At 45.3% G+C, this 19,099-nt stretch overlaps 1 protein-coding gene across 4 annotated transcripts in view; it reads right to left on the bottom strand.

Moving 5' to 3' along the window:
* The window catches only part of Fancc (FA complementation group C), a 167,725-nt gene that overhangs the window by 97,487 nt on the left and 51,139 nt on the right, over positions 1 to 19,099 (bottom strand). For 3 of the 4 annotated variants that reach the window (XM_048800343.1, XM_048800342.1, XM_048800341.1), the window contains 4 exons: positions 16,352 to 16,587; positions 13,897 to 13,981; positions 10,916 to 11,029; positions 9,587 to 9,681 (listed from right to left, as the gene is read on the bottom strand). In XM_048800343.1, the coding sequence (XP_048656300.1) occupies positions 9,587 to 9,681; positions 10,916 to 11,029; positions 13,897 to 13,981; positions 16,352 to 16,516 (459 nt within the window). In that variant the 5' untranslated portion in view covers positions 16,517 to 16,587. The remainder of the gene's footprint in view (positions 1 to 9,586; positions 9,682 to 10,915; positions 11,030 to 13,896; positions 13,982 to 16,351; positions 16,588 to 19,099) is intronic. The other variant, XM_015503973.2, reaches the window with a different exon arrangement.

Raw genomic sequence — 19,099 nt, 5'->3', positions numbered from 1 at the left:
CAACGCTGAGAAACTCTTATCCAATGGTATAAAAATGCCTAATAGTAGTAGATGCCACTTTGTCCATTTACTAAATGTACTTGCCGAGTTTAGCAGCCTGTGACCACAGCATGACAGCGAGCTTTCCAAAGCCCCAGGGAGACATTTACAAAATCATAAAGCAATTGGCCATGGCTTCTCTTTCCTGGTTGTCTGGTCCCGGTCACTTCCATTCAATGACAAACGGAGAGCAGGGGACTCAACCTGCACTGTACTCCCTGAACTAGGGTCCCAAGATGTGAAGGCACAGCACCCACAGGGAGGGTGCAGGAGGATCAGACAGTGCCCTGGGGCAGAGAGCGGCAGCTGCTGGCTGCCCAACCTGCTCCTCGCTCCCAACGTCCTTCAGAGCTTCCTCCAGGGATTCTGCCTCCTCTTGCCCTGACACTCCCAGGGAATGGTACTTCCACTCGTGAGGACACTTAGGTGTTCTTAGAGGGATGGAATGTCCACCTCATTCCCTGAGAGGAAAAAGCAGGGAAGGAGTCATTGTGATACTGGTGAAAGACATTGTGATGTGAGAGCCAGATCAACCCTCCACTGTCTCTGCCCCACCCAAGGTGACACCTTGCCCCATAGTCCTTGCATCCCAATGACTGACAGATGCTGGGCCTGGAGGCAGAGTGAGGACTGGCGTGGAGCCTGCACCTGGGATGCTAAACGCCTGCCTCTGCACACCCCACCTCCTGCCCCTCCCATGCCCAACTGTCCCTCCCAAAGCACCCCTGCCATTAGTCCACTGCTGCACCATTGGCCAGGCAGCACCCTGTGCCTAGCAGGTCTGCCTACAGAATCCAGAGGGGTCCACTGGACCACAGACGCAGGCCACATTTTAAAATCTGTTTTGGGAGGAAGAGAATTGCAGTTTGACTTCTGATGACTGTCTCTGGGACAGTATTTCTCAACTGGTTCTTCCCTCAGAAGAACTCAGTTCCCTCAGAACTCAGAGGGACTGGTTTCCCCAAACCTCCACACTGTGCCTCCACGTTGCCGAGTCACGGCTTCACTTCACTGACCACCCTAGACGACGACTTGATAAACAAACTCAGGCTGGCAGTCACAGCCCTCCAAAAGCTGCCACAAACCAAACCATTCTTCTCAACTTAGTTGACTTTTCCCCACAGTGTCTTCTCCAGCCTGACAGGCCCGAGCCCCTCCTCTTCACCACATCCGAGCTGTCTATCTGCTCCTTCCCTGGCTACCACCTGGAAGGCATCCCTCCCTCCCCAGCACAACACCGACCTTGCTACCTAAAGCCCTATTCGTGGAATGATGGATTCATCAAATAACAACTGAGCGTTCACTACGTGCCAGGCAGAGGCCCAGGCTGCAGAAACACTCTTGGCTCTCACCAAACTTCTAGCCCCATTGGGAGGAAGCAGGGAGACAGAAAAAACTACCAGTATGTCAGCAGGCCATCAGCACTAAGAAAAAAGTTAAGTCATAGTAAGGAGAGCGAGTGTCTGAGATGAAAGCCACACAGGTCAGGTGGTGTCGGAGTAGCATCCAGAGAGGGGGCCCAAGGAGCCAGTGGCTCTCTAAGGAAGAGTTGAAGGGCAGATACATCCTAGGGAGGAAGATGTGGGCAGTGCATGAGTCCAGCAAGGAGGCCACCAGGCCGCTGGAGCAAAGTCCCCCAGTGAGACAGCGGGGTCAGACGGGAGGGCCTCGTGAGCCAGGCATGGACTCTGCGTGGCAGTTTGAATGAGATGGAAGAGGACCAGAGAGGTCTGGGCAAAGACGCTTTTAAAAGGGTCCCTGGCTGGGACAAAGGAGAGCAAGGGAGAGAGGAAGACAGGAGGGATCCCACCATGGCCCTGGGAGAGCAGCGTGCTGCAGATGAAGAAGGGGACACTGTGGAGTGGGGGAAGGTGGTCAGAATCTGGACACATGTCATGGACACAGTCAACAGAGCCACTGAGAGACCGGAAGAGAGAGGCGGAGAGGTGTCCCAGGAGGAGCCCTGGCTGCCGCCCTGAGAAACCCACAGCACGGAGCTGCTCTTGAGGAGGGGAACAGCCATGGAGGGAACACATTTCAGGGAAATTTCAGAGGTTCTTCTGGGATGTGTCTAATTTCAGATGCCCAGGGACATTCAAGTGGGGGCGACGGATGGTCCGTGTGTGGGCGGAGCCCAGGGGGGAGCTTGTCCTGGAGATGCAGGCTTGGGGCTCTGCGTGCACACACACCCACACGCTCACTCCCTGGCTCACCGATTTATACTTCTTTCTTGTCTCTTTTCATATGTGACCTGGTAACAGTCACGTCAAAATAAAACATAAAACTCTGGTAGTCTACATTTGGGGGTAAAGGAACAAAATTCTAACTTATTAATTATACTAATTCGGTAACTTTCTATGCTGTGCCTTCCATAAGCGAAGAGTCTACCCACTCTGTGGAGCTGAACATCCTGTAAGTGACAAACATGAGACAGATGGTTCCTTCCTTAATTACTTCAGGTTTTCAATTCATACATGAATGTAGGTCACACATGCTGGGTGAGCTTTGGACCCCTGGTTGAAGCAGACTAGCTGTCATCTAGTGTAGAGTCTACTCGCTTTCCTTATGAGAAAGTGGTTTCACCAGGTCACAAGGCTGGTTTCGCGGGTTCTGTGGAAACAACACCTTGTACCTTCTACACTGCATCTGGCTCAAGCATGAACAAAGGACAAAATTTTGGAGTAAAACTGTTTAACCTAGCTACAGGAGGTTACACACCTGTAATCCTAGCAACTTAGGTGGCTGAGGCAGGAGGATCACAAGTTGGAAGCCAGCCTCAACAATGTAGCAAGACTGTCTCAAAATAAAAAATAAAAAGTACCAAGGATGGAGGTAAAGTGCCCCTGAGTTTGATCCCCAGGACCAAAAACCAAAACAAGTTATTTAACCTCATCAGAGTAACATAACTCCATTTTAACACTCTGACCTTCTATTACTTTCGATTTAAAGCCTGAACCTCTGGATGCTGCATGTAAAATACTATTTATAGAACGTTGGTTTGTCCTGGTGCTTTGCTTTTCTGAGATGGCCTCCATGCAATATTTGCAAAAGTAAAAACCAGGTCCACAAGATATCTAAGACATATTTGTTTTTGAAAGGTGACTGCAAAGAAGTTTTCTAAAATAATATCAAGGCCACACTATATTTGAACGTTCCCAGTGTGGAGAATAGAGAGTTCAGAAATAACTAAAAAAAAGAGGTTTCACGTAATTCAAATCAAAGGAAAAAATTTTTTAAAAATTATCTGCCAGTCCTTTATTATTCAGTAAGCTATGACATGGAACAAAGGTGTCACCTGCAGGCCTGGCTCTCTGTTGGCAAGATTTTATGGTGACGTTCAATTACTGGGTTTATGCCATTTTAGTCTACTGCAGTGAAAATGAGTGTGAGGCGACAACTTATTATGAACTTACTTTGGGATTGTGCGAAAGAATAAAACAGACTGAGGCTGGGCAGAAGGTGCCTTCTCTCCCACACACATAATTTCCCTAACAAGCTGTGGTGGAAAAAGCAACCGTGAACTACAAATCAAACCTGAACTAAAGCAATTCTTACAAAACCATGACCACCTTCACTTTGTTAACTCACTACTTATTCATATGGCCTTTGAATTAATATGACTATCCCCCACAATTACATCATGTGACCTTAAGTTTCAAAACTCTTACAAATAATAGTTTAGTAAGCCCAAAACAAATCTGTTGTCTCAAGATGCTCTTGGTTATAAGGAACAAAGTCCTGAATCAAACTGGCTCCAAGAGAAAAGGGAATGGACTGCAAGACCTAGTCCAGTAGGAGTGATGTGGGGCAGCATCCTCATGACCTGTTTCGTCTTTTTCTTTTCCCTGCTCCTTCCTCAAGACCGACTCCAGTTCTCCAGGAGGCTCTGATCTCATGCCCTACAGTGACTGACAGCAGCTTCTGGAGCATGAGCAACTTAAAATTCACATTCATTAGGAAAGAGACACTCCATTGCCCCCATTAGGCAAACAAGCGACAAGATTGGATCTTACTGCCCTTGACTGGCCCAATTTGGGCTATACGCCCATCTTGACCTATCACCATTCCCAGGGAATGGAGAGTCTGTGTTGGTTAAGCCAAGAACCACCAACCACAGGAATTGGCAAGAATAACCCTCACCCCAGATAACGATTGACAGCTGGGAAGCTGAAAGTACTGTTAAGAAGGTGGAAGAGGAGGGGGATGGACACTGGAAAAGCAATGAATGAACATCTACTACCACCTAACCTAAATGTGAAAATCCAACCACCAACTAATCATTTAAAAAAAAAAAAAAAAAAGAGGTCGTAGAAAGTCAAATAAATACAATTGATGCAGAAAAAGACAGTGGCATTGTGTTTGTTATTTAAAAAGTAAGAACAGTGTGGAGCTGTGGAGAGGACGTGCCCCCTGAATTCCACCTGCCTCTATGGTCTCTTATTCATCACCCTCCAGAAGGATGAGACTTTCCTTTTCACACTGCATCCAAACGTGGACAAGGATGGTATTTATTTCTCTGGGTTATCATATCCCAGTTGGACCAGGCTGGCAGGAGTCAGAATGCACCTCAAGCTCAGGAATGGGAACGTGTGCAAAGCACAAACCCGGGGCGGGGGTGCAGTCTATGCGATAGGATCCCAGGAAGACCCTGGGGCGGGGAGCCTGGGGAGCGGGTAACAGAATGGGAAAGGGAAAGTCATTAGGTTCCAAGAAGGCCAGGAGAAGCTGCACACACAGGTGGCGCATGGATAGAAACGGGAGACGCGATACCAGGTGGCACACGGGATCGCCCACTGATGCACAAAGATGACGCTGGAAAGACTGCATGAGACAAGACAGATGTCTGCCTAATGGGCACCGGCTCCTGAGTCCAGATGTTAGACGGCCACAGGCCACAAACAGTTCAAGTGGATCTCCAGGAAAGAGGAGGGAGTCCACCACATAGGGCTGCCAGGCTCCCTGGAGTCCCTGCTCCCTCTCATTCACACACTGGGACTTCCACATGACCAGCAGGGAACAGCTCCTGGGGGGGGCTACCCACGGGAAACCCCAGCTCAGGAGATCCCTGCAAAGGAGTCAGAGACTAAAAATAACACTACTGAGCAGACAGGGAGGGAAGGCTGGCACCTCTCCCCTTCCTGGGGGCTGCACTTCAATCCCATCCAAAGGTGACTCTAAATAAAGCTGATAAAAATACGTTTTTTCCAAGGGTAGAGTGACCATTGAGAGTCTCACCAAACTGACTGACTTGGGCTGGCTGGATGAAGCCCACCCACACGAGGGAGGTGCTATCTGCTTTACTCAGTCTACCAGCTTACTCTCATCCAAAGACACTATCATCGAAACACCCAGAAATAATGTTTGACCAAACACGTGGGCACTTAATGGTCCAGTCAAGTTGACCCATACAATTAACCACCTCAAGACCAAGGGAGAGACTCAGGGTCACACCTGCACATGCAAAGACACCTGGCTCATGACAAAGGTAACATATATAGAGAGAGGGAAGTGATTTCCCACCAGTGGTACTGGGCATGGGGCGGCCATAGGGACACAGTGTGAAAGCCAACTCTGACCTTTGCTCACACAAGCACAGCTGCAGGGGGACCCCAGAACTGCACAAGGAAAGTAACACGGCCGGGGAGCACAGCATTCCCCAGGTAAGATGTAAAATGCTAACCTCAAAGGGAAAGAGCCGTAAGTTTAACTAGAATAGAGCTAAAAATAATGCCTCCTTTAAAAGACAGTAAAGGAACATAAACACAGGTCACAGGCTGGAACCAAGAGCTGCCACACTGAGGTTTCTTCAAAAGTGCCTATGTCCAACATACATAAAGAGTTTCTACAAACCAACAAGGAAAGAAATTTTAGAAGGAAAACAATTAAGAAACTTGAACAGGGATTTGACAAAATCAAAGTTCAACTTCAGGAAAAACAAACAAAAACCACGCTAGACACTAGCACATGCCCATCAGGGTAACTGGAGGCTTGGAAGTCTGACAGGATCAAGTGACAGGGAACCCTCATGTGTGGACCATAGAAATTTAAGCTGCTGCCACTACCAGGGGGAAAATCAGCATGAGCCAGTAAAATTAGGATACACACATCCCACACCCTGTCATTTCTCCTGTCTATGAAATACACACTTCAGACACTAGATTGACCCTAATTCCCCCGAACTGGAAACAAATTCCCATCAAAAGTAGAGTGGATAAAAAGTACAAATCACGTACCCAACATCATGGATGAATCTTGGCAACATAGTATTAAATAAAATAAATCATACACAGAAGAATGCACACTGTATTCCTCCATTTCTATCAAAAAACAAGCCAGACTGCATAATTCAGTGATAGAAACATAAAGCAACACAAATAAAAGTCAGGTTAGTGGTCACTACTGGGGGAAAACAAGGGGAATACCAGCAGGAAGCAGGAAGCATCTAGAAGCCAGGCAAAATGTACCCCAGCTCCTAGTCTGCAACAATTTGTTAAGCTTGACATTTATGCTTTGTGCATTTTTCTGCATGTTTGTTAGATTTTGTAATTTTAAAGGTTTTAAAAGAAGGAGAAAACAGAAGACTGAAGCCAGCCGGACGCTGTTCAGCACTGCCTGCTGAGAGGATTGAGGACAGAGCACAGCCCTGCGGCCCTCTGCTCATGGCACCCTACTGTTTCTTCTCATCCAGGTGAGAAACAGCAGTGGGACCCTCTTACCCAGGGAGGAAAGGCTGCCCCTAAGTTTGGCAGGCCTGGGAAACTCCGCTCTGACTGTAAGAGAGCAGACTCTTTCAGGTTCAATGCTCTGTCCTTAGCTTCTATCACAATGCCTGGCAAACAGTCTACATTCAAAAGTATGTGTTCAGTGCATTCACCAGTAAAATCAAGTTGTTCAAGAATCAAATATTCTGAAAGGTGTGAGAGAGTCCTGTGACCTTAACCAGTCTCTGTAAAAATAGCCACTCAGATCATGTTATTTGATAGCACATTCTGAGTATCAGTGAAACTCCAAAAACCTTATCAATGTGTTTCCAGAGTAACATGTGGCAACATATATTCAAGCCTCAAACAGAATTTTTATTTCTTCTCTGTGTTAAAAAGATAACCCAGGATAACATTTTCAAATTTAAGAATTAATCTAGGGCAGGTGCAGTGGCACACACCTGTAATCCCAATGGCACAAGAGACTGAGGCAGAAGGATAGAAAGTTCAAAGCCAGCCTCAGCAACTTAGGGAGGCCCTAAGCAACTCAGTGAGATTCTGTCTCTAAATAAAATAAGAAAGTGGGGTGGTGTGTGTGTGTGTGTGGGGGGGGTGGCTCTGTAGTTAAGTGCCCCTGGGTTCAATCCCTGGTACCAAAAACAAAAACAAGAACTGGTCTGGAATTTTTTTGGGATTTTATAATGTAATAGAAGATCTGCAGGAGCATATACTTTACTTCTGCTGACCCTGCTCGAAGCACTGGGCAGGAATGGGAACTGCTGGAGGCAGGCGCTCCTGCTTCCCTCCTGTCCCTGGACTCGTTCTCAGGGCTCCAAGGCTCCTCTCTGGAGCCCCTCTTCCTGTCTGGGTGGTCTGGCCTCACCCAAGGCTCCCACACCATGTTCCCCATTCACCATTCACTTCCAGCCCTTCATCAGCAGTCAGCTCCCTCTCCGAGAAGGGAACTCTCAACTCTCCTCTGCACATCTCCACCCACACCTCAGGACAGCCGCTCTTAAGCTGCCAGGATCTCTTTTGGATTTTACCTTATTTAATAAAACAGGGTATAAATACTGTCTCCCTTCTCTCTGTCTCTCAGGCACTCATGATTTCTCACCTTTAACTGTGCAACAGCCCCCAAAGTGCTACCTTCTTGCTCTTCCAAAGAGCTGTTAGTACCCAAACTTCACATCTGGCCAAATGGTTTCTCTGTTTAAATACTCTGATGGTTTCCCTACCACCCTTAAGATAAAATAAATCCTCCTTACAATGGTACTGAGGTCCATCTCCCCAGCTCCATGCTTCATTGCACCCCACAGATCCCCACCCCGGGGAAGCACTATGCACCTGCATCTAGTACAGTACCATCCCACCCCACCCCACTCTACCCCCACCACAGGCTTTGTCTCCAAGCCCCCATGTCTGGGCAAGTGCCCCCTGTGTCACCATCACACCTATACACAGCTTTACCAACCACCCAACCACACTGTCCTGGCATGACCTGGCCACCAGTCAGTGAGTTCCCTAAGGTGGCGATTAAGTGTTTTAATTTTCTCTCCCTATGCTACACTTAATTCGAGTGCCTATTAATAAGTAGACAAGTACTAAACAAGGAAAAAACAAGGATAAACTTGAAGTTAGAAATTTTTAAATAGGCTAATAAAGTCATGAGCTAAATGAAGAAAGTTCACAGAGTCACCCTGGAAACTCTTTATTAGATGGCCTGGTTTAGAATTTAAGGAGTCAGCCCATGCAAAATTACATATTAAATAGTCTCTAAAACATCAGACACCAATAAAAGCAACAATTAAAAAAGTAAAGCCTAAACACATGTTCTATTTTCATAGCCTTGTTTTACATCTTCCTTTTTCTCTAATTTCATTTATCAGTTCTCCTTTCCTCAGCCATTTACACAAAAATTCCAATTAGATTTTGTATTTGTTTCTTGCCCAATCCCTTTCACCTCTAGTGTTCCTTCTATTCTTCTTTGAATCCAATAGAGAAATACAAATACTGTTTTTGTCATCTCTAGTAGCAATTTTGTCTGAAACGAAGGCATCGTCAAGAGTATTGAAGGTAATGACATCACCAGTCAGGCTGACAGATGAAACCGGGTGATTAGGCCGGCTGGCTGATTTCGTGATGCCAAGCAGCTAATCTGAACCACATGCACACTGAGCGGAGTCCTCGGCTAAGGCAGCAGGACAGTACTGGTGGCGGGGCAGCCATGGCCAGCCCTACCACATCCCCACTTGTGCCTGCCCCTCAGAGGAAGCAGACACAGACCGGGAGCCCAGGAAGCTGCTCTAAGGGTCCAATGTGCAGGCTGCGGCTTTGACAGTGTGTGCGGCAATGGTAGAAGTACCAGGGACAGGTCGCTGAGCTTACTGGCACAGGTACCAACTATGGGAGCCAAAATAGAGACTGCTGCTCCCTGGGCACTTCTGAATTTTAGATTTGCTCCAGAATAGGTTCTGAGACAGGAAGAGAAGCTGCTGAAGAGGAAATCCATAAGGATTTAAACTAGGTTTGTAGGAGAAATCATTTTTTGAAAGACAGTAATTGCTAGAAAAAAAATGGTTCTTTTAGTTACCCAAAAGTGGCATTTCAAGACCACTCAGGCATCAGGTCTTGTCAGCATGGAGAGGTTCATGCTGACCCCGAGCCAATGTCTTCTGGAATTCATAATCGAGCAAAAATAGTGTCCACAGTGAAGGGCCTGCTTGAAACAGCGTCTAAAACATCACAAAACTGAATACCCCTCCCCAAAAAAGAAAGAAAAAAAATAAGGCTGTTCCTTTAAGTAATCTTATTTCAAAACAGTGCAGAATGAGATTTCCTCTTACCCGAACCCAGGAGTTAAGTCTTGATTCTGCAGAACTCTGTGGTTCTTTGTTAATCAGACTACATAAGCACCATATTACAATTTTCTGGCTTTCATCTGTAGGAAAGAAAACTAAAATTAATGGTTTTATCAAATGGGGGAAAGAAGACAAACTGTTAAAAAAAAAAAAAAAACCTTTTAAAACATCATTTAGAAAAATCTCAAAACTAGTTCACAGAAAAGGCCTCCAAGAGCTTGTGTGAAGCCTCTCCTGCGGGTTTCCTCTTCTTGTGGGCTCGGGCTCACTTGGGCTTAGCTCTTGTGTGGTCAGTCCCTTTCTGTAACAGCAGCAAATTTTAAAGCCAAACAGGGTCTTAAAATATGGAAAGAACTGGAAGAAGTGGGCTTTTCTTGAGAGCGGCTTTTCATTTCATATTTCAAACCACTAGTAATTTCAGCCTTTTTAAGGCAACATAACTGCCATAGGCAAGCCAGTCAGCATTTCCAATTTAATCTCTTAATTTTCTAATTTGCCAAAATATCCTTGCTTGTTAAAAACAAATTCAACATAAAGGATTGTTTTAAAACATATTCATTTTAGTACCAAATGATTTGGAGAAAATAGAAGCTTGTTACATGCTCCTTATTCTTTAAAATTTAAAACTTCACTGAAAATGTGATGGAAATCCTGAACCTTGAAATCATACACTTGGCAGGAACCTCTATCTGATGAGCCACCTTCTTTTTCTGTTGGTGGTGATGGATTCCATTCCAGGTAGAGATTCTATAACTCAATTAAGAAATAAAAAATAGGGGCTAGGGTTGTAGCTCAGCGATAGAGTGCTCGCCCAGCATGTACGAGGTGCTGGGTTCGATCCTCAGCACCACATAAAAATAAATAAAAATTTTAAAAAATAAACAAAAATGAGGCCTAAAAACTGAAGGTATCAGCACCAGAGCTGGAGAAGAGTAATGGCAGACTTCACAAAGAGGCCGCGGGCACCTGGGGTCAGTTCTGGGCAGGATCCCCTGCCACTCTCCTTCCCATTTTCTGTAGTCCAATAAACAGCCTTCTAAAGGCTTCCTTCATAAAGAAAAGAACACAATACTGACTGCAGGACGCCAGTCAGTATTTTCACCACTAAGCAAAGGGTGCTAATGGTAAATTCACCACCCACCCCCATCAACATTCATAGCTATGCCTGCCCAGTAACCAGTTCTCTGAACAAACAGGTGAGGGGCTATTCTGAGGGCTGTCCATCCTTCCCCTGGCTTTTAGGAGCCCACATGAAGCACTAGTAGGCACTGGCTGGCCTGGGATCCCTACACTTCAAGAGTCGCGTGATTTAACCTCGGCAGATGCTAGGCTCCTTCAGCTTCGTGTAGCAAGTGTGACAGACGGGTCCAGTGAGATGCAGACTCAGCAGCAGCCAGGACCAGAGCAAAGCAACGTGACAAGCAGCATCTCCAAGGCCAGGCAGAAGCAGAAGGAGAGAGAGAGAGAGAAAGAGAGAGAAAGGGAATAAAAAAGACAAGGAAGACACAGAGACAAGCCATTTGGAAATGAAGACATCAAAAGAGGAGAGAGAAGACAATAATGGAGAGAGGGAGAACCCTTTTATTCAGTGATGTCCTCTGCACACAACTCCCAAGTTCTGCATGGCTGTCCAGCTCTGCCCTGGTGTCCAAGCAGAGCAGCAGCCCTGGCCCTCCCTGTTCACCGGCCTCCCCCTCCCAACCTCTGCAACTGAGCAGCTTAAACAACAGGTGCTTACTGTTTCAACAGAAATAGCTGGCGTCACAGTCTTAACAGCTAGAAATGAAACATGAAGAATTTGGTTTTCATCTGGAATTTCAGTTCAAGATATAAAACATCAGGTGGTAAATGTATGCTGCATATTTCTTTTCCCACCACTCAATTTTTGAATCTCAGTTTGCACTAAGCTCTACAGTCCCTGAAATGAGCCTCGGGAAGTTTCCCCTCTCTTGTAAGTGCCCCAAAGGTTCTCCAGCCCTCATCTCAGGGCCTCTGGGGAGAAGCCTGCCCAGCGAGCGCCACTGCCTGGAGCGAGTGCTTGTAACTTCAGCAAGGACAGCAGTGGCTTGTGTCTGTGAATCACCACAGCGGAGAAAGCTGGGAGCTGGTTAGCTGTGCACTTCAGTGCGTTCACTCTGGACAAAGAGAGGCAGGCCCATATGCTGGACAGGAGTTTCCATGGCTCTTCTTGTTTTTGTTTTTAAGAAAGAGAAAAATTAAAAATTATACAGTTGTTGAACTGAGCGTGCAGAACCGCTCAACACATAGGAAACACCGTCTTTTGGGTTTAGGCTCCATAAACCCTCTCTCTCTCTCTGCCTTCCTTGTTCACAGCCCTAGCCTCTGGACTCACCACCTCACCCCTCCCTCTTCTATCCCAGCCTCCTGTGCCTCCTCTCTTACCTCCCCTGAGTTTATTTTTATATGGAAAGTTAAACCAATTTTCTTCTAAAAAGCAATTATTAGACCCACAAAGCATCTCACGGGTGCTGGTAACTAGAAATCATTCAACAGCTTCTTTTCCTTTCTCCTGCTATCAGCCTCGCTCAGTGTTTTTCAAATGTCTGGTCATGCTACACAAGGGGTTGTAAAATCAGTTTTGGGTCATGAATACCATTTTTTAAACAGCACAGTGAAAACAGATTCCTCATAAAAATGAGCATTCTTTCATGAATTGTCTGATCCCGTGAGTGAGCATGTATGCATGAAGCACATATGTGCACGACTATACATACACATGTATACAAATGCCTTTCTGGTCGAAGATGTTTGAGACACTGGCCTCACTACAATACATGTACTTGGAGCAGGGAAGCATGGCCTTGTGGGCAAACAGCGCTGGCTCACTCATCTGCCAAGGCGGATCAAGAGCCAGAGGAGGTGATGGGAGGAAGGAGAGGAAGAGGCCTGAGGAGGCAGAACAGAAGAGGGTGGGGCGGAGTCAGGGAGGCCGAGGGGCAGAGTGTGCAGTGACCCACACGTTGTGCTCACAGGGCCACGTGTAGAAGTGTCCCCTTCCCACTAGTGCCTGGCTCTTCTAAGCACTTATGACAGGATAGACATGGGAAATTTTTCAACTCTTTAAAATATCAAAGGGGAATATTAATTTTATCTTTGGTTCTAATATTGTTACATAATTCAATTAATCTTTTATTTAAAAAATCTGAAAAGCAAATATTACGTGAGCTAATAATACAGTCAGCCCAAGGCAAGTGCTCCTTCGGGGTGCCTGCTCTGCCCCATGCCAGGCCTTAGGAAGACAAAGAGGAGGCCACAGCTCCTGCTCTCAGAGGCATTCAGTCTTCCGGGGCATCCAACAGTGAGTAAGTGCGACACCAGAGGAAGATGCTGGGGGCTGTGGGGACACTGAGGTCCCTGCCTCACCCCAGGAAGGCTGTTTCAAAGGAGACCTAAGGAGACAAGGGAGAAGAGAAGCACAAGGAACTTACCCCAGGAGTTGCAGGCCCTGACCCCAAGGCCCCAGGCACTGTCAGTGACAGGACCTGACCACAAAGTCTGTGACTTGTTGAGGAAGACGAAACAGCAGATGAGGCAGGAAGCCAGAGAAGGAATACCCCCACCCCTACACGTCCTCAACTTTCTCAAACTGCATAAAACCAGAATGTCACCCCTATGTAAGAGCAAAGCCATGGCTAGACTCAGACTCTGAAGAATGATTTTACAACACGGGAAACCATTTGGGAGTTAACAGACTATCTTGAGAAACAAAGACATTAAGTTGGTATTGTTAGTCACTTTACGTGGAGTTAAAGATGAGGTGCAGGGGGATGGGAACGGGAAAGACAGTGGAATGAATCGGTCATGAGTCTCCTATGTTCATATATGAATACACGACCAGTGAAACTCCACATCACGTACAACCACAAGAATGGGAAGTTAAACCCCACGTATGCGTAATATGTCAAAATACTGTCATGTATACCTAAAAAGAACAAATAAATTTTTTAAAAAAAGATGAAGTGATGAAAGTGATTACGGACAAAAATTATTGTTTCAATCACCTGTAAGTTTCTGCCCTCTGTTTCAAGGAGGCCTGTTTTCTATGGATCTGCAGGAGGGGGTGTGTGTGCACATGTGCATGCATGTCTTCTACACAAACACACACACACACACACACACAATAAAGGACATCTTTCTGCAATACAGCAATAAATACACTTGTTAAGTGAAAACCAGAGAAAGATTTATAATTAAGTCTCTGTATGTTGTTCAAGCAGAAATTAAAACTGTCATTACAAGTTTGTGTTTTGAGAAGACACAGCTTGGATCCTTACCATATGCTAAGATAAAAGGATTCTGGCAGGTTTTTGTTAACAGTTGACGGATTGTAGGGAATCTTTCCATGATCGTAGTAGGATCCTGAAAAGAAAAGTAAGCTTTGGTCAGCAAAAGGGCATCACAAAGGGAAGCGGCCTGTATGCTCCTTACTTGGTGTATTTTAGAAAAGCAGACAAAAAAGAGAAAATCTTCAGGAAAGAATTCACGAACAGTCTAACAAGCAGTCAAGCATCCTACTAAACCGTAGTCAGGAAAGGCTAGTCTATCTGAAAATAACTTCGGCTGAATAAGAGCTTTATTTTATTTTATTTCCTAGAGTTTGAGGCCAGGGGTGCTCTACCACTGAGCTACATCCCCAGACCTTTTTAGTTTATATTTTGAGATAGGGTCTTGCTAAGTGGCTGAGGCTGGCCTTGAACTTGTGATCCTCCTACCTCAGTCTCCCAAGTCCCTGGGATTACAGGCGTGTGCCACTATGCCTGGCTTGAGTAAGAGTTTTAAGAACTATTGGTGATTAATAACTTTATAATCCTATATCTTCATATTGCTTTTTAACTCTAGCAAAATAAGGAACATTATTAATCCAGCTCCAGTGAGGCTATTTCAAAGAATGTTTAAAGGAACAAGAACTCTGGAATTTGTATTAAAAAAAAAAAAAGAAAGAAAGAAAGAAAAAAAGAGAGAGAGAAAGAAAGCAGCCAGAGCCCAAAGATACCAATCTCTGCTCATTACAATTTTGACTGCTGTATGCTAAATGACATCATACTTAATCTAAAACAACCTAAACCTTGAGACAAACCAAATAGAAAACAGCCTAAGATTAAAAAATACACGTGCTGTTGTACAATTGGCCCTTTTCCCACTTCTTTACCTTTCATGAAAGTTCAAAAATAAGACCCAACTGAGATAATGTGCAGGTAAGTTGAAACGATAAGCATTTCCTGCTGCTGCAGCAATAAATTCCTCACGTGTGTCTCAGCACCAAGGCTGGCCCAGACTTTCTGGGACCACGTTAAGGTCAAGTTACATACATCTGACTACACAGAGTATCTGCCCTTCTGATTTCCAAAGACACGTGAACTCATATTATCAACAGAATTATTCTTCAAATTTCCTACTTGCTTCTTTGATTAATGGCAGGGAAGCATAACATGAGAACATATATATTAGCAAATGATTTGCCTTTTCTTTTTGAAATTTACAAGTACATACAAAACAAATGATATATTTATAATAAAAAAACACGTGCTGTCGTAAAATATCTATTAAATCAAACAATATTTTGTCAAAAAGAAAACTTAATATTTCACAAATGATTACTAACAATAGTGAAGATCTTTTCTAATATTTATTAGAAAAGATCACTTGAAATATTAGAAGAGACCCTACTATCTTAACAGTCAGGTCTGAGTATTAGAACAGATCTTAGTACCTCTCAGGACAGTCCACCTGAGAACAGGGCTGAGGAAAGGGTAAGCACTTTAGCGAACTCTTCAAGATGTGAAGGGCACAAAGGCTTTGAAAAAAATCCCATTTATTACTTGAAAACAGCATCAGAGTCTTATTTATTTAATAGCCTTCTTGGCAATACATGGGTCCCCATGTTTATAATAGCACAATTTACAATAGCCAAACTCTGGAACCAGCCTAGGTGTCTGTCAACAGATGGATGGATAAAGAAAATGTGGTAGAGATGCACAATGGAGTTTTATTCAACCATAAAGAAAAATGAAATTATGTCATTTGCAGGAAAATGGATGAAACTTGAGAACATTATGTTAAGTGAAATAAGCCAAGCTCAGAAGGTCAAGGGTTGTATATTTTCTCTCATATGTGGAAGCTAGAGAGGAAAAAGGAAAAGAAAGGTGGTAGGTGGGGCCTCATGAAAAGCGAAGGGAGATGAGTAGAGCAGAAAGCAACCAGGGAGACGGAGGAGGGGAGAGAAATGCTGGGGAATGATACTGGCCATGTTATACTGTGAGCATGGACAAATACATAACACCACACCCACCATATGTACAACTACAGTGTACCAGTAAAAATATTGAGAATAAATAAAAGTAACCTGCATGGCTTGGGGTGTAGCTCAGGGGTACAGTGTTTACTTGGGTTCTATCCCCAGCATCACACACACACACAAAAAATAAAAATTTAAATTATGCACAACACAGGCATACAGTAAAAAAGAAAACATATATACGAAAAAATAAAAACTTTCTTGGTCAGAAAGTCTCATGACAATACAGCTACCAAGAAGAAAAGACGAACATAAAAATAAATCAGAGAAGGAAACCGGCTCTTGTCTGCTGTACCATAGGAAACTCATCTTTCTAATCCTTAAGTGCACGAGGTCAGTAGAGTCTCTAACCCTGGACAGCACTGTGGCCTGGTGGCATCTGGTGGAGTCCCTGATGTCATAAAACAATTTCACTATTTTGGTCCACTACTCACCGCCTCTTTCAGGGCTTCATATATCTGTCTCAGGAATTCCTGGAACCGAGGAAGGTGAAGACAGGTGTCCTGCTGGGTCTCCAGAGTGCAGGCCTGGTCCCACCCAGAGAGCTTCTGCAGCCAGAACTGACAGTCAGACGCCAGGTCTCCAGACTCCTGGGCCATGTCAGAAAGAGGGAATGGACGTCGCTCCACAGCAGCCTGCCAGCACTGAAGGGACTGAGCACACGTGGGATCTGTAAGAAAGGGTGCAAGGACGCACTCAGAGAGCCTCTCTCACGAGTGCCTTCATGATCCACCCATGGGTGAAGGGGACTCCAGAGACTGAAACTGCCTGCCTTCAATGCTGGAGTCATCTCTGAATCCCTCAGAAATGTGTCACCCAGCTGTGGCCCTGATTCTTACCATCTGAACTTTTTATCATGAACAGTATCATTAGATTAGAAGTCATTATAGTTCCCATAGGCACGTGCTGATTATGTACAAAAAGCACAGCTGATAATACTTTAAATCTTCTTTTTAAGATTGGGCTATTTTTAAATGTTCTGAATATGAAGTTCCTTTGAGAATTTTAATGTAATGGGAAATCAAAAACATCCATGGGTATTTAATAGTAGTCAGTGCCTAAGAAATGTTTTTGAAATTCTTATATTTTGTATGCATTTCTGGCTTCTCATTTAGGTGTGAAATAAATCTCTATGTATTACCGACTAATAGATTTTCTTCCCAGTTTCTCTATTTCCTAGAAAACATAAAAGACTCCATTCCACATGTATCAATTTAAACAATCTGCTTAACTAAAATATGTTTCACACACTTGCTCTCAATTCATTCACAAGAAAGAGCCATATTTTAATAAAATGTAATAAATTCCACTTAGTAAGCCGGTATACTTGCCTGTGCGGAGAACGAATTGGAGAAGGACAAATGGAAGCTGTGACACTCCAGGAAAGACACAAGGCTGGAATGGTGGTGGCAGTGCCATGTGGCATGCTGTTCTGCTCATGACCCCTCTCCCACAGCTTNAAAAAAAAAAAAAAAAAAAAAAAACAACTAGACCAAGAAGATGAAAATGGTACTTAACAGTTTATGATTTTTGAGAAGGACCAGATGAAAAAAGAAAACACACAAAAAGTGCTTCAACAATAGAGGAAACATGCTTTCTGTCAAAATGGCCCTTATCAGGCAAACATCCAGGCACTGGCCCCGTCTCCCCCCATCTCTCATGGTCCCACTCCTCCAGGCCATCACGACACCTGTCAATTCTACCTCTGAGTAAAGCCATGTGCTCTGCCTTGACTGCACCCTTCCTTACATGGCACTGCCACCACCATTCCAGCCTTGTGTCTTTCCTGGAGTGTCACAGCTTCCTTTTGTCCTTCTCCAATTCATTCTCCACACAGGCAAAAACAATTCTTGCAAGTGTGTTACTGCACTGGCACATTGTTCTGCTCATGACCCCTCTGCCACAGCTTCATGGAAAGAGGTCCAACTCCATGTTAGGAAAGCACGAACTCCCTACCAGAGGCTCAAGGCCCTGCAAAGGGAGGCTCCGTACCCTCCAGCCTCCCTTGCTTCTCTCCCAGCTCACCAGTCCCCCACCCCTCACTAGCACACCACGCCTCCCCACGAGCAGGCCCTTCCACCAGCGGCCTGTACAGCTCAGCAGGCTGGCAACAAACCTTCTCTCACAGGTTGCCTTCCTAGAGTTTGAAAACGATATGCCTAGGTGTCGCTGTCCTGATATTTATCCTGCTCAGATTCACGACCTTCCTGGATCTGTGGTTTGGTGTCTAACCTCAATTGGACAAATTCGTAGTCATCACTGTTTCAAATACTTCTCCTCCTCCGTGGACTCCCATCACATGCGCGCCATGTCTTTTGCTGCTGTCCCTCGTTCTTGGATGTGCTGTGGGTGGTTCTAGTTCTGTTTCACCTATCTTTGTTCTTTTAACTTTTCAGTTCGGTTTCTGTTGAGATATCACCCAGCTCACAGACTCTGTCCTCAGTCATGTCCCATCTACTAGTGAGCCCACTGAAGACTTCTTCATCTTGACCCTCAGCGTTTCCGTTTGGTTCTTTCTTCGAGCACCATTTCTGTGGCCACCTGACCATCTGTTCTTATATACTGTCTACTTCTCCATCAGAGCCCTTGCACAGTGATCATAGCTATTTCCGCTTCCCTCTCTAACAAATCCAGCCTCCCCACCCTCTCTGGTTCCTATGTCCAGTAACTCTCTAAACTGTGTGCTTTGTCACTTTTTCCTTGGGAGCTGGACATGACGGACGGGATAAGAGGAGCGGCTGCCAACAGGCCTTTTCTTGAAGTGGCTATGAGGCGTGCAGGGAGGTGTGGCCTCATCTTCCAGGTGGCAAGGCTCACAGAATCAGCTGGCCCCACACAGTGTGGCTGCAGGATGACAATAGTGGGTGGAGGCTGAGTGCTTCCCTCCTCCCACACAGAAGGCTAAAGTGGATTGGTTCATATGCTCCCACTTCTGCTCTGAGAACTGCCCCTCCTCCTTGCTGTGTGGCCTTGTGGGACTGTGTCTCAGGCTGTGCATCCTTGGAAGGCAGGGTGTCACAGAGGCCCAACAGAAGTCGAATCAACAGGAGACTTGTTCGACAAACAAAAACGAGGAGAGGAACACCGAGCTACACTGCAGTTCCCTATTCACCAACGTGTGGCTCCACCCAAACCACCTCCATCTTGGGACACTGCGGCCACCGCCACAGCCCTCCCCACAT

The sequence above is a fragment of the Marmota marmota genome, unplaced genomic scaffold (assembly GCF_001458135.2).
Source record: "Marmota marmota marmota unplaced genomic scaffold, marMar, whole genome shotgun sequence".
Lineage (NCBI taxonomy): Eukaryota > Metazoa > Chordata > Mammalia > Rodentia > Sciuridae > Marmota > Marmota marmota.
This window is presented reverse-complemented; position numbering and strand designations above follow the sequence as displayed.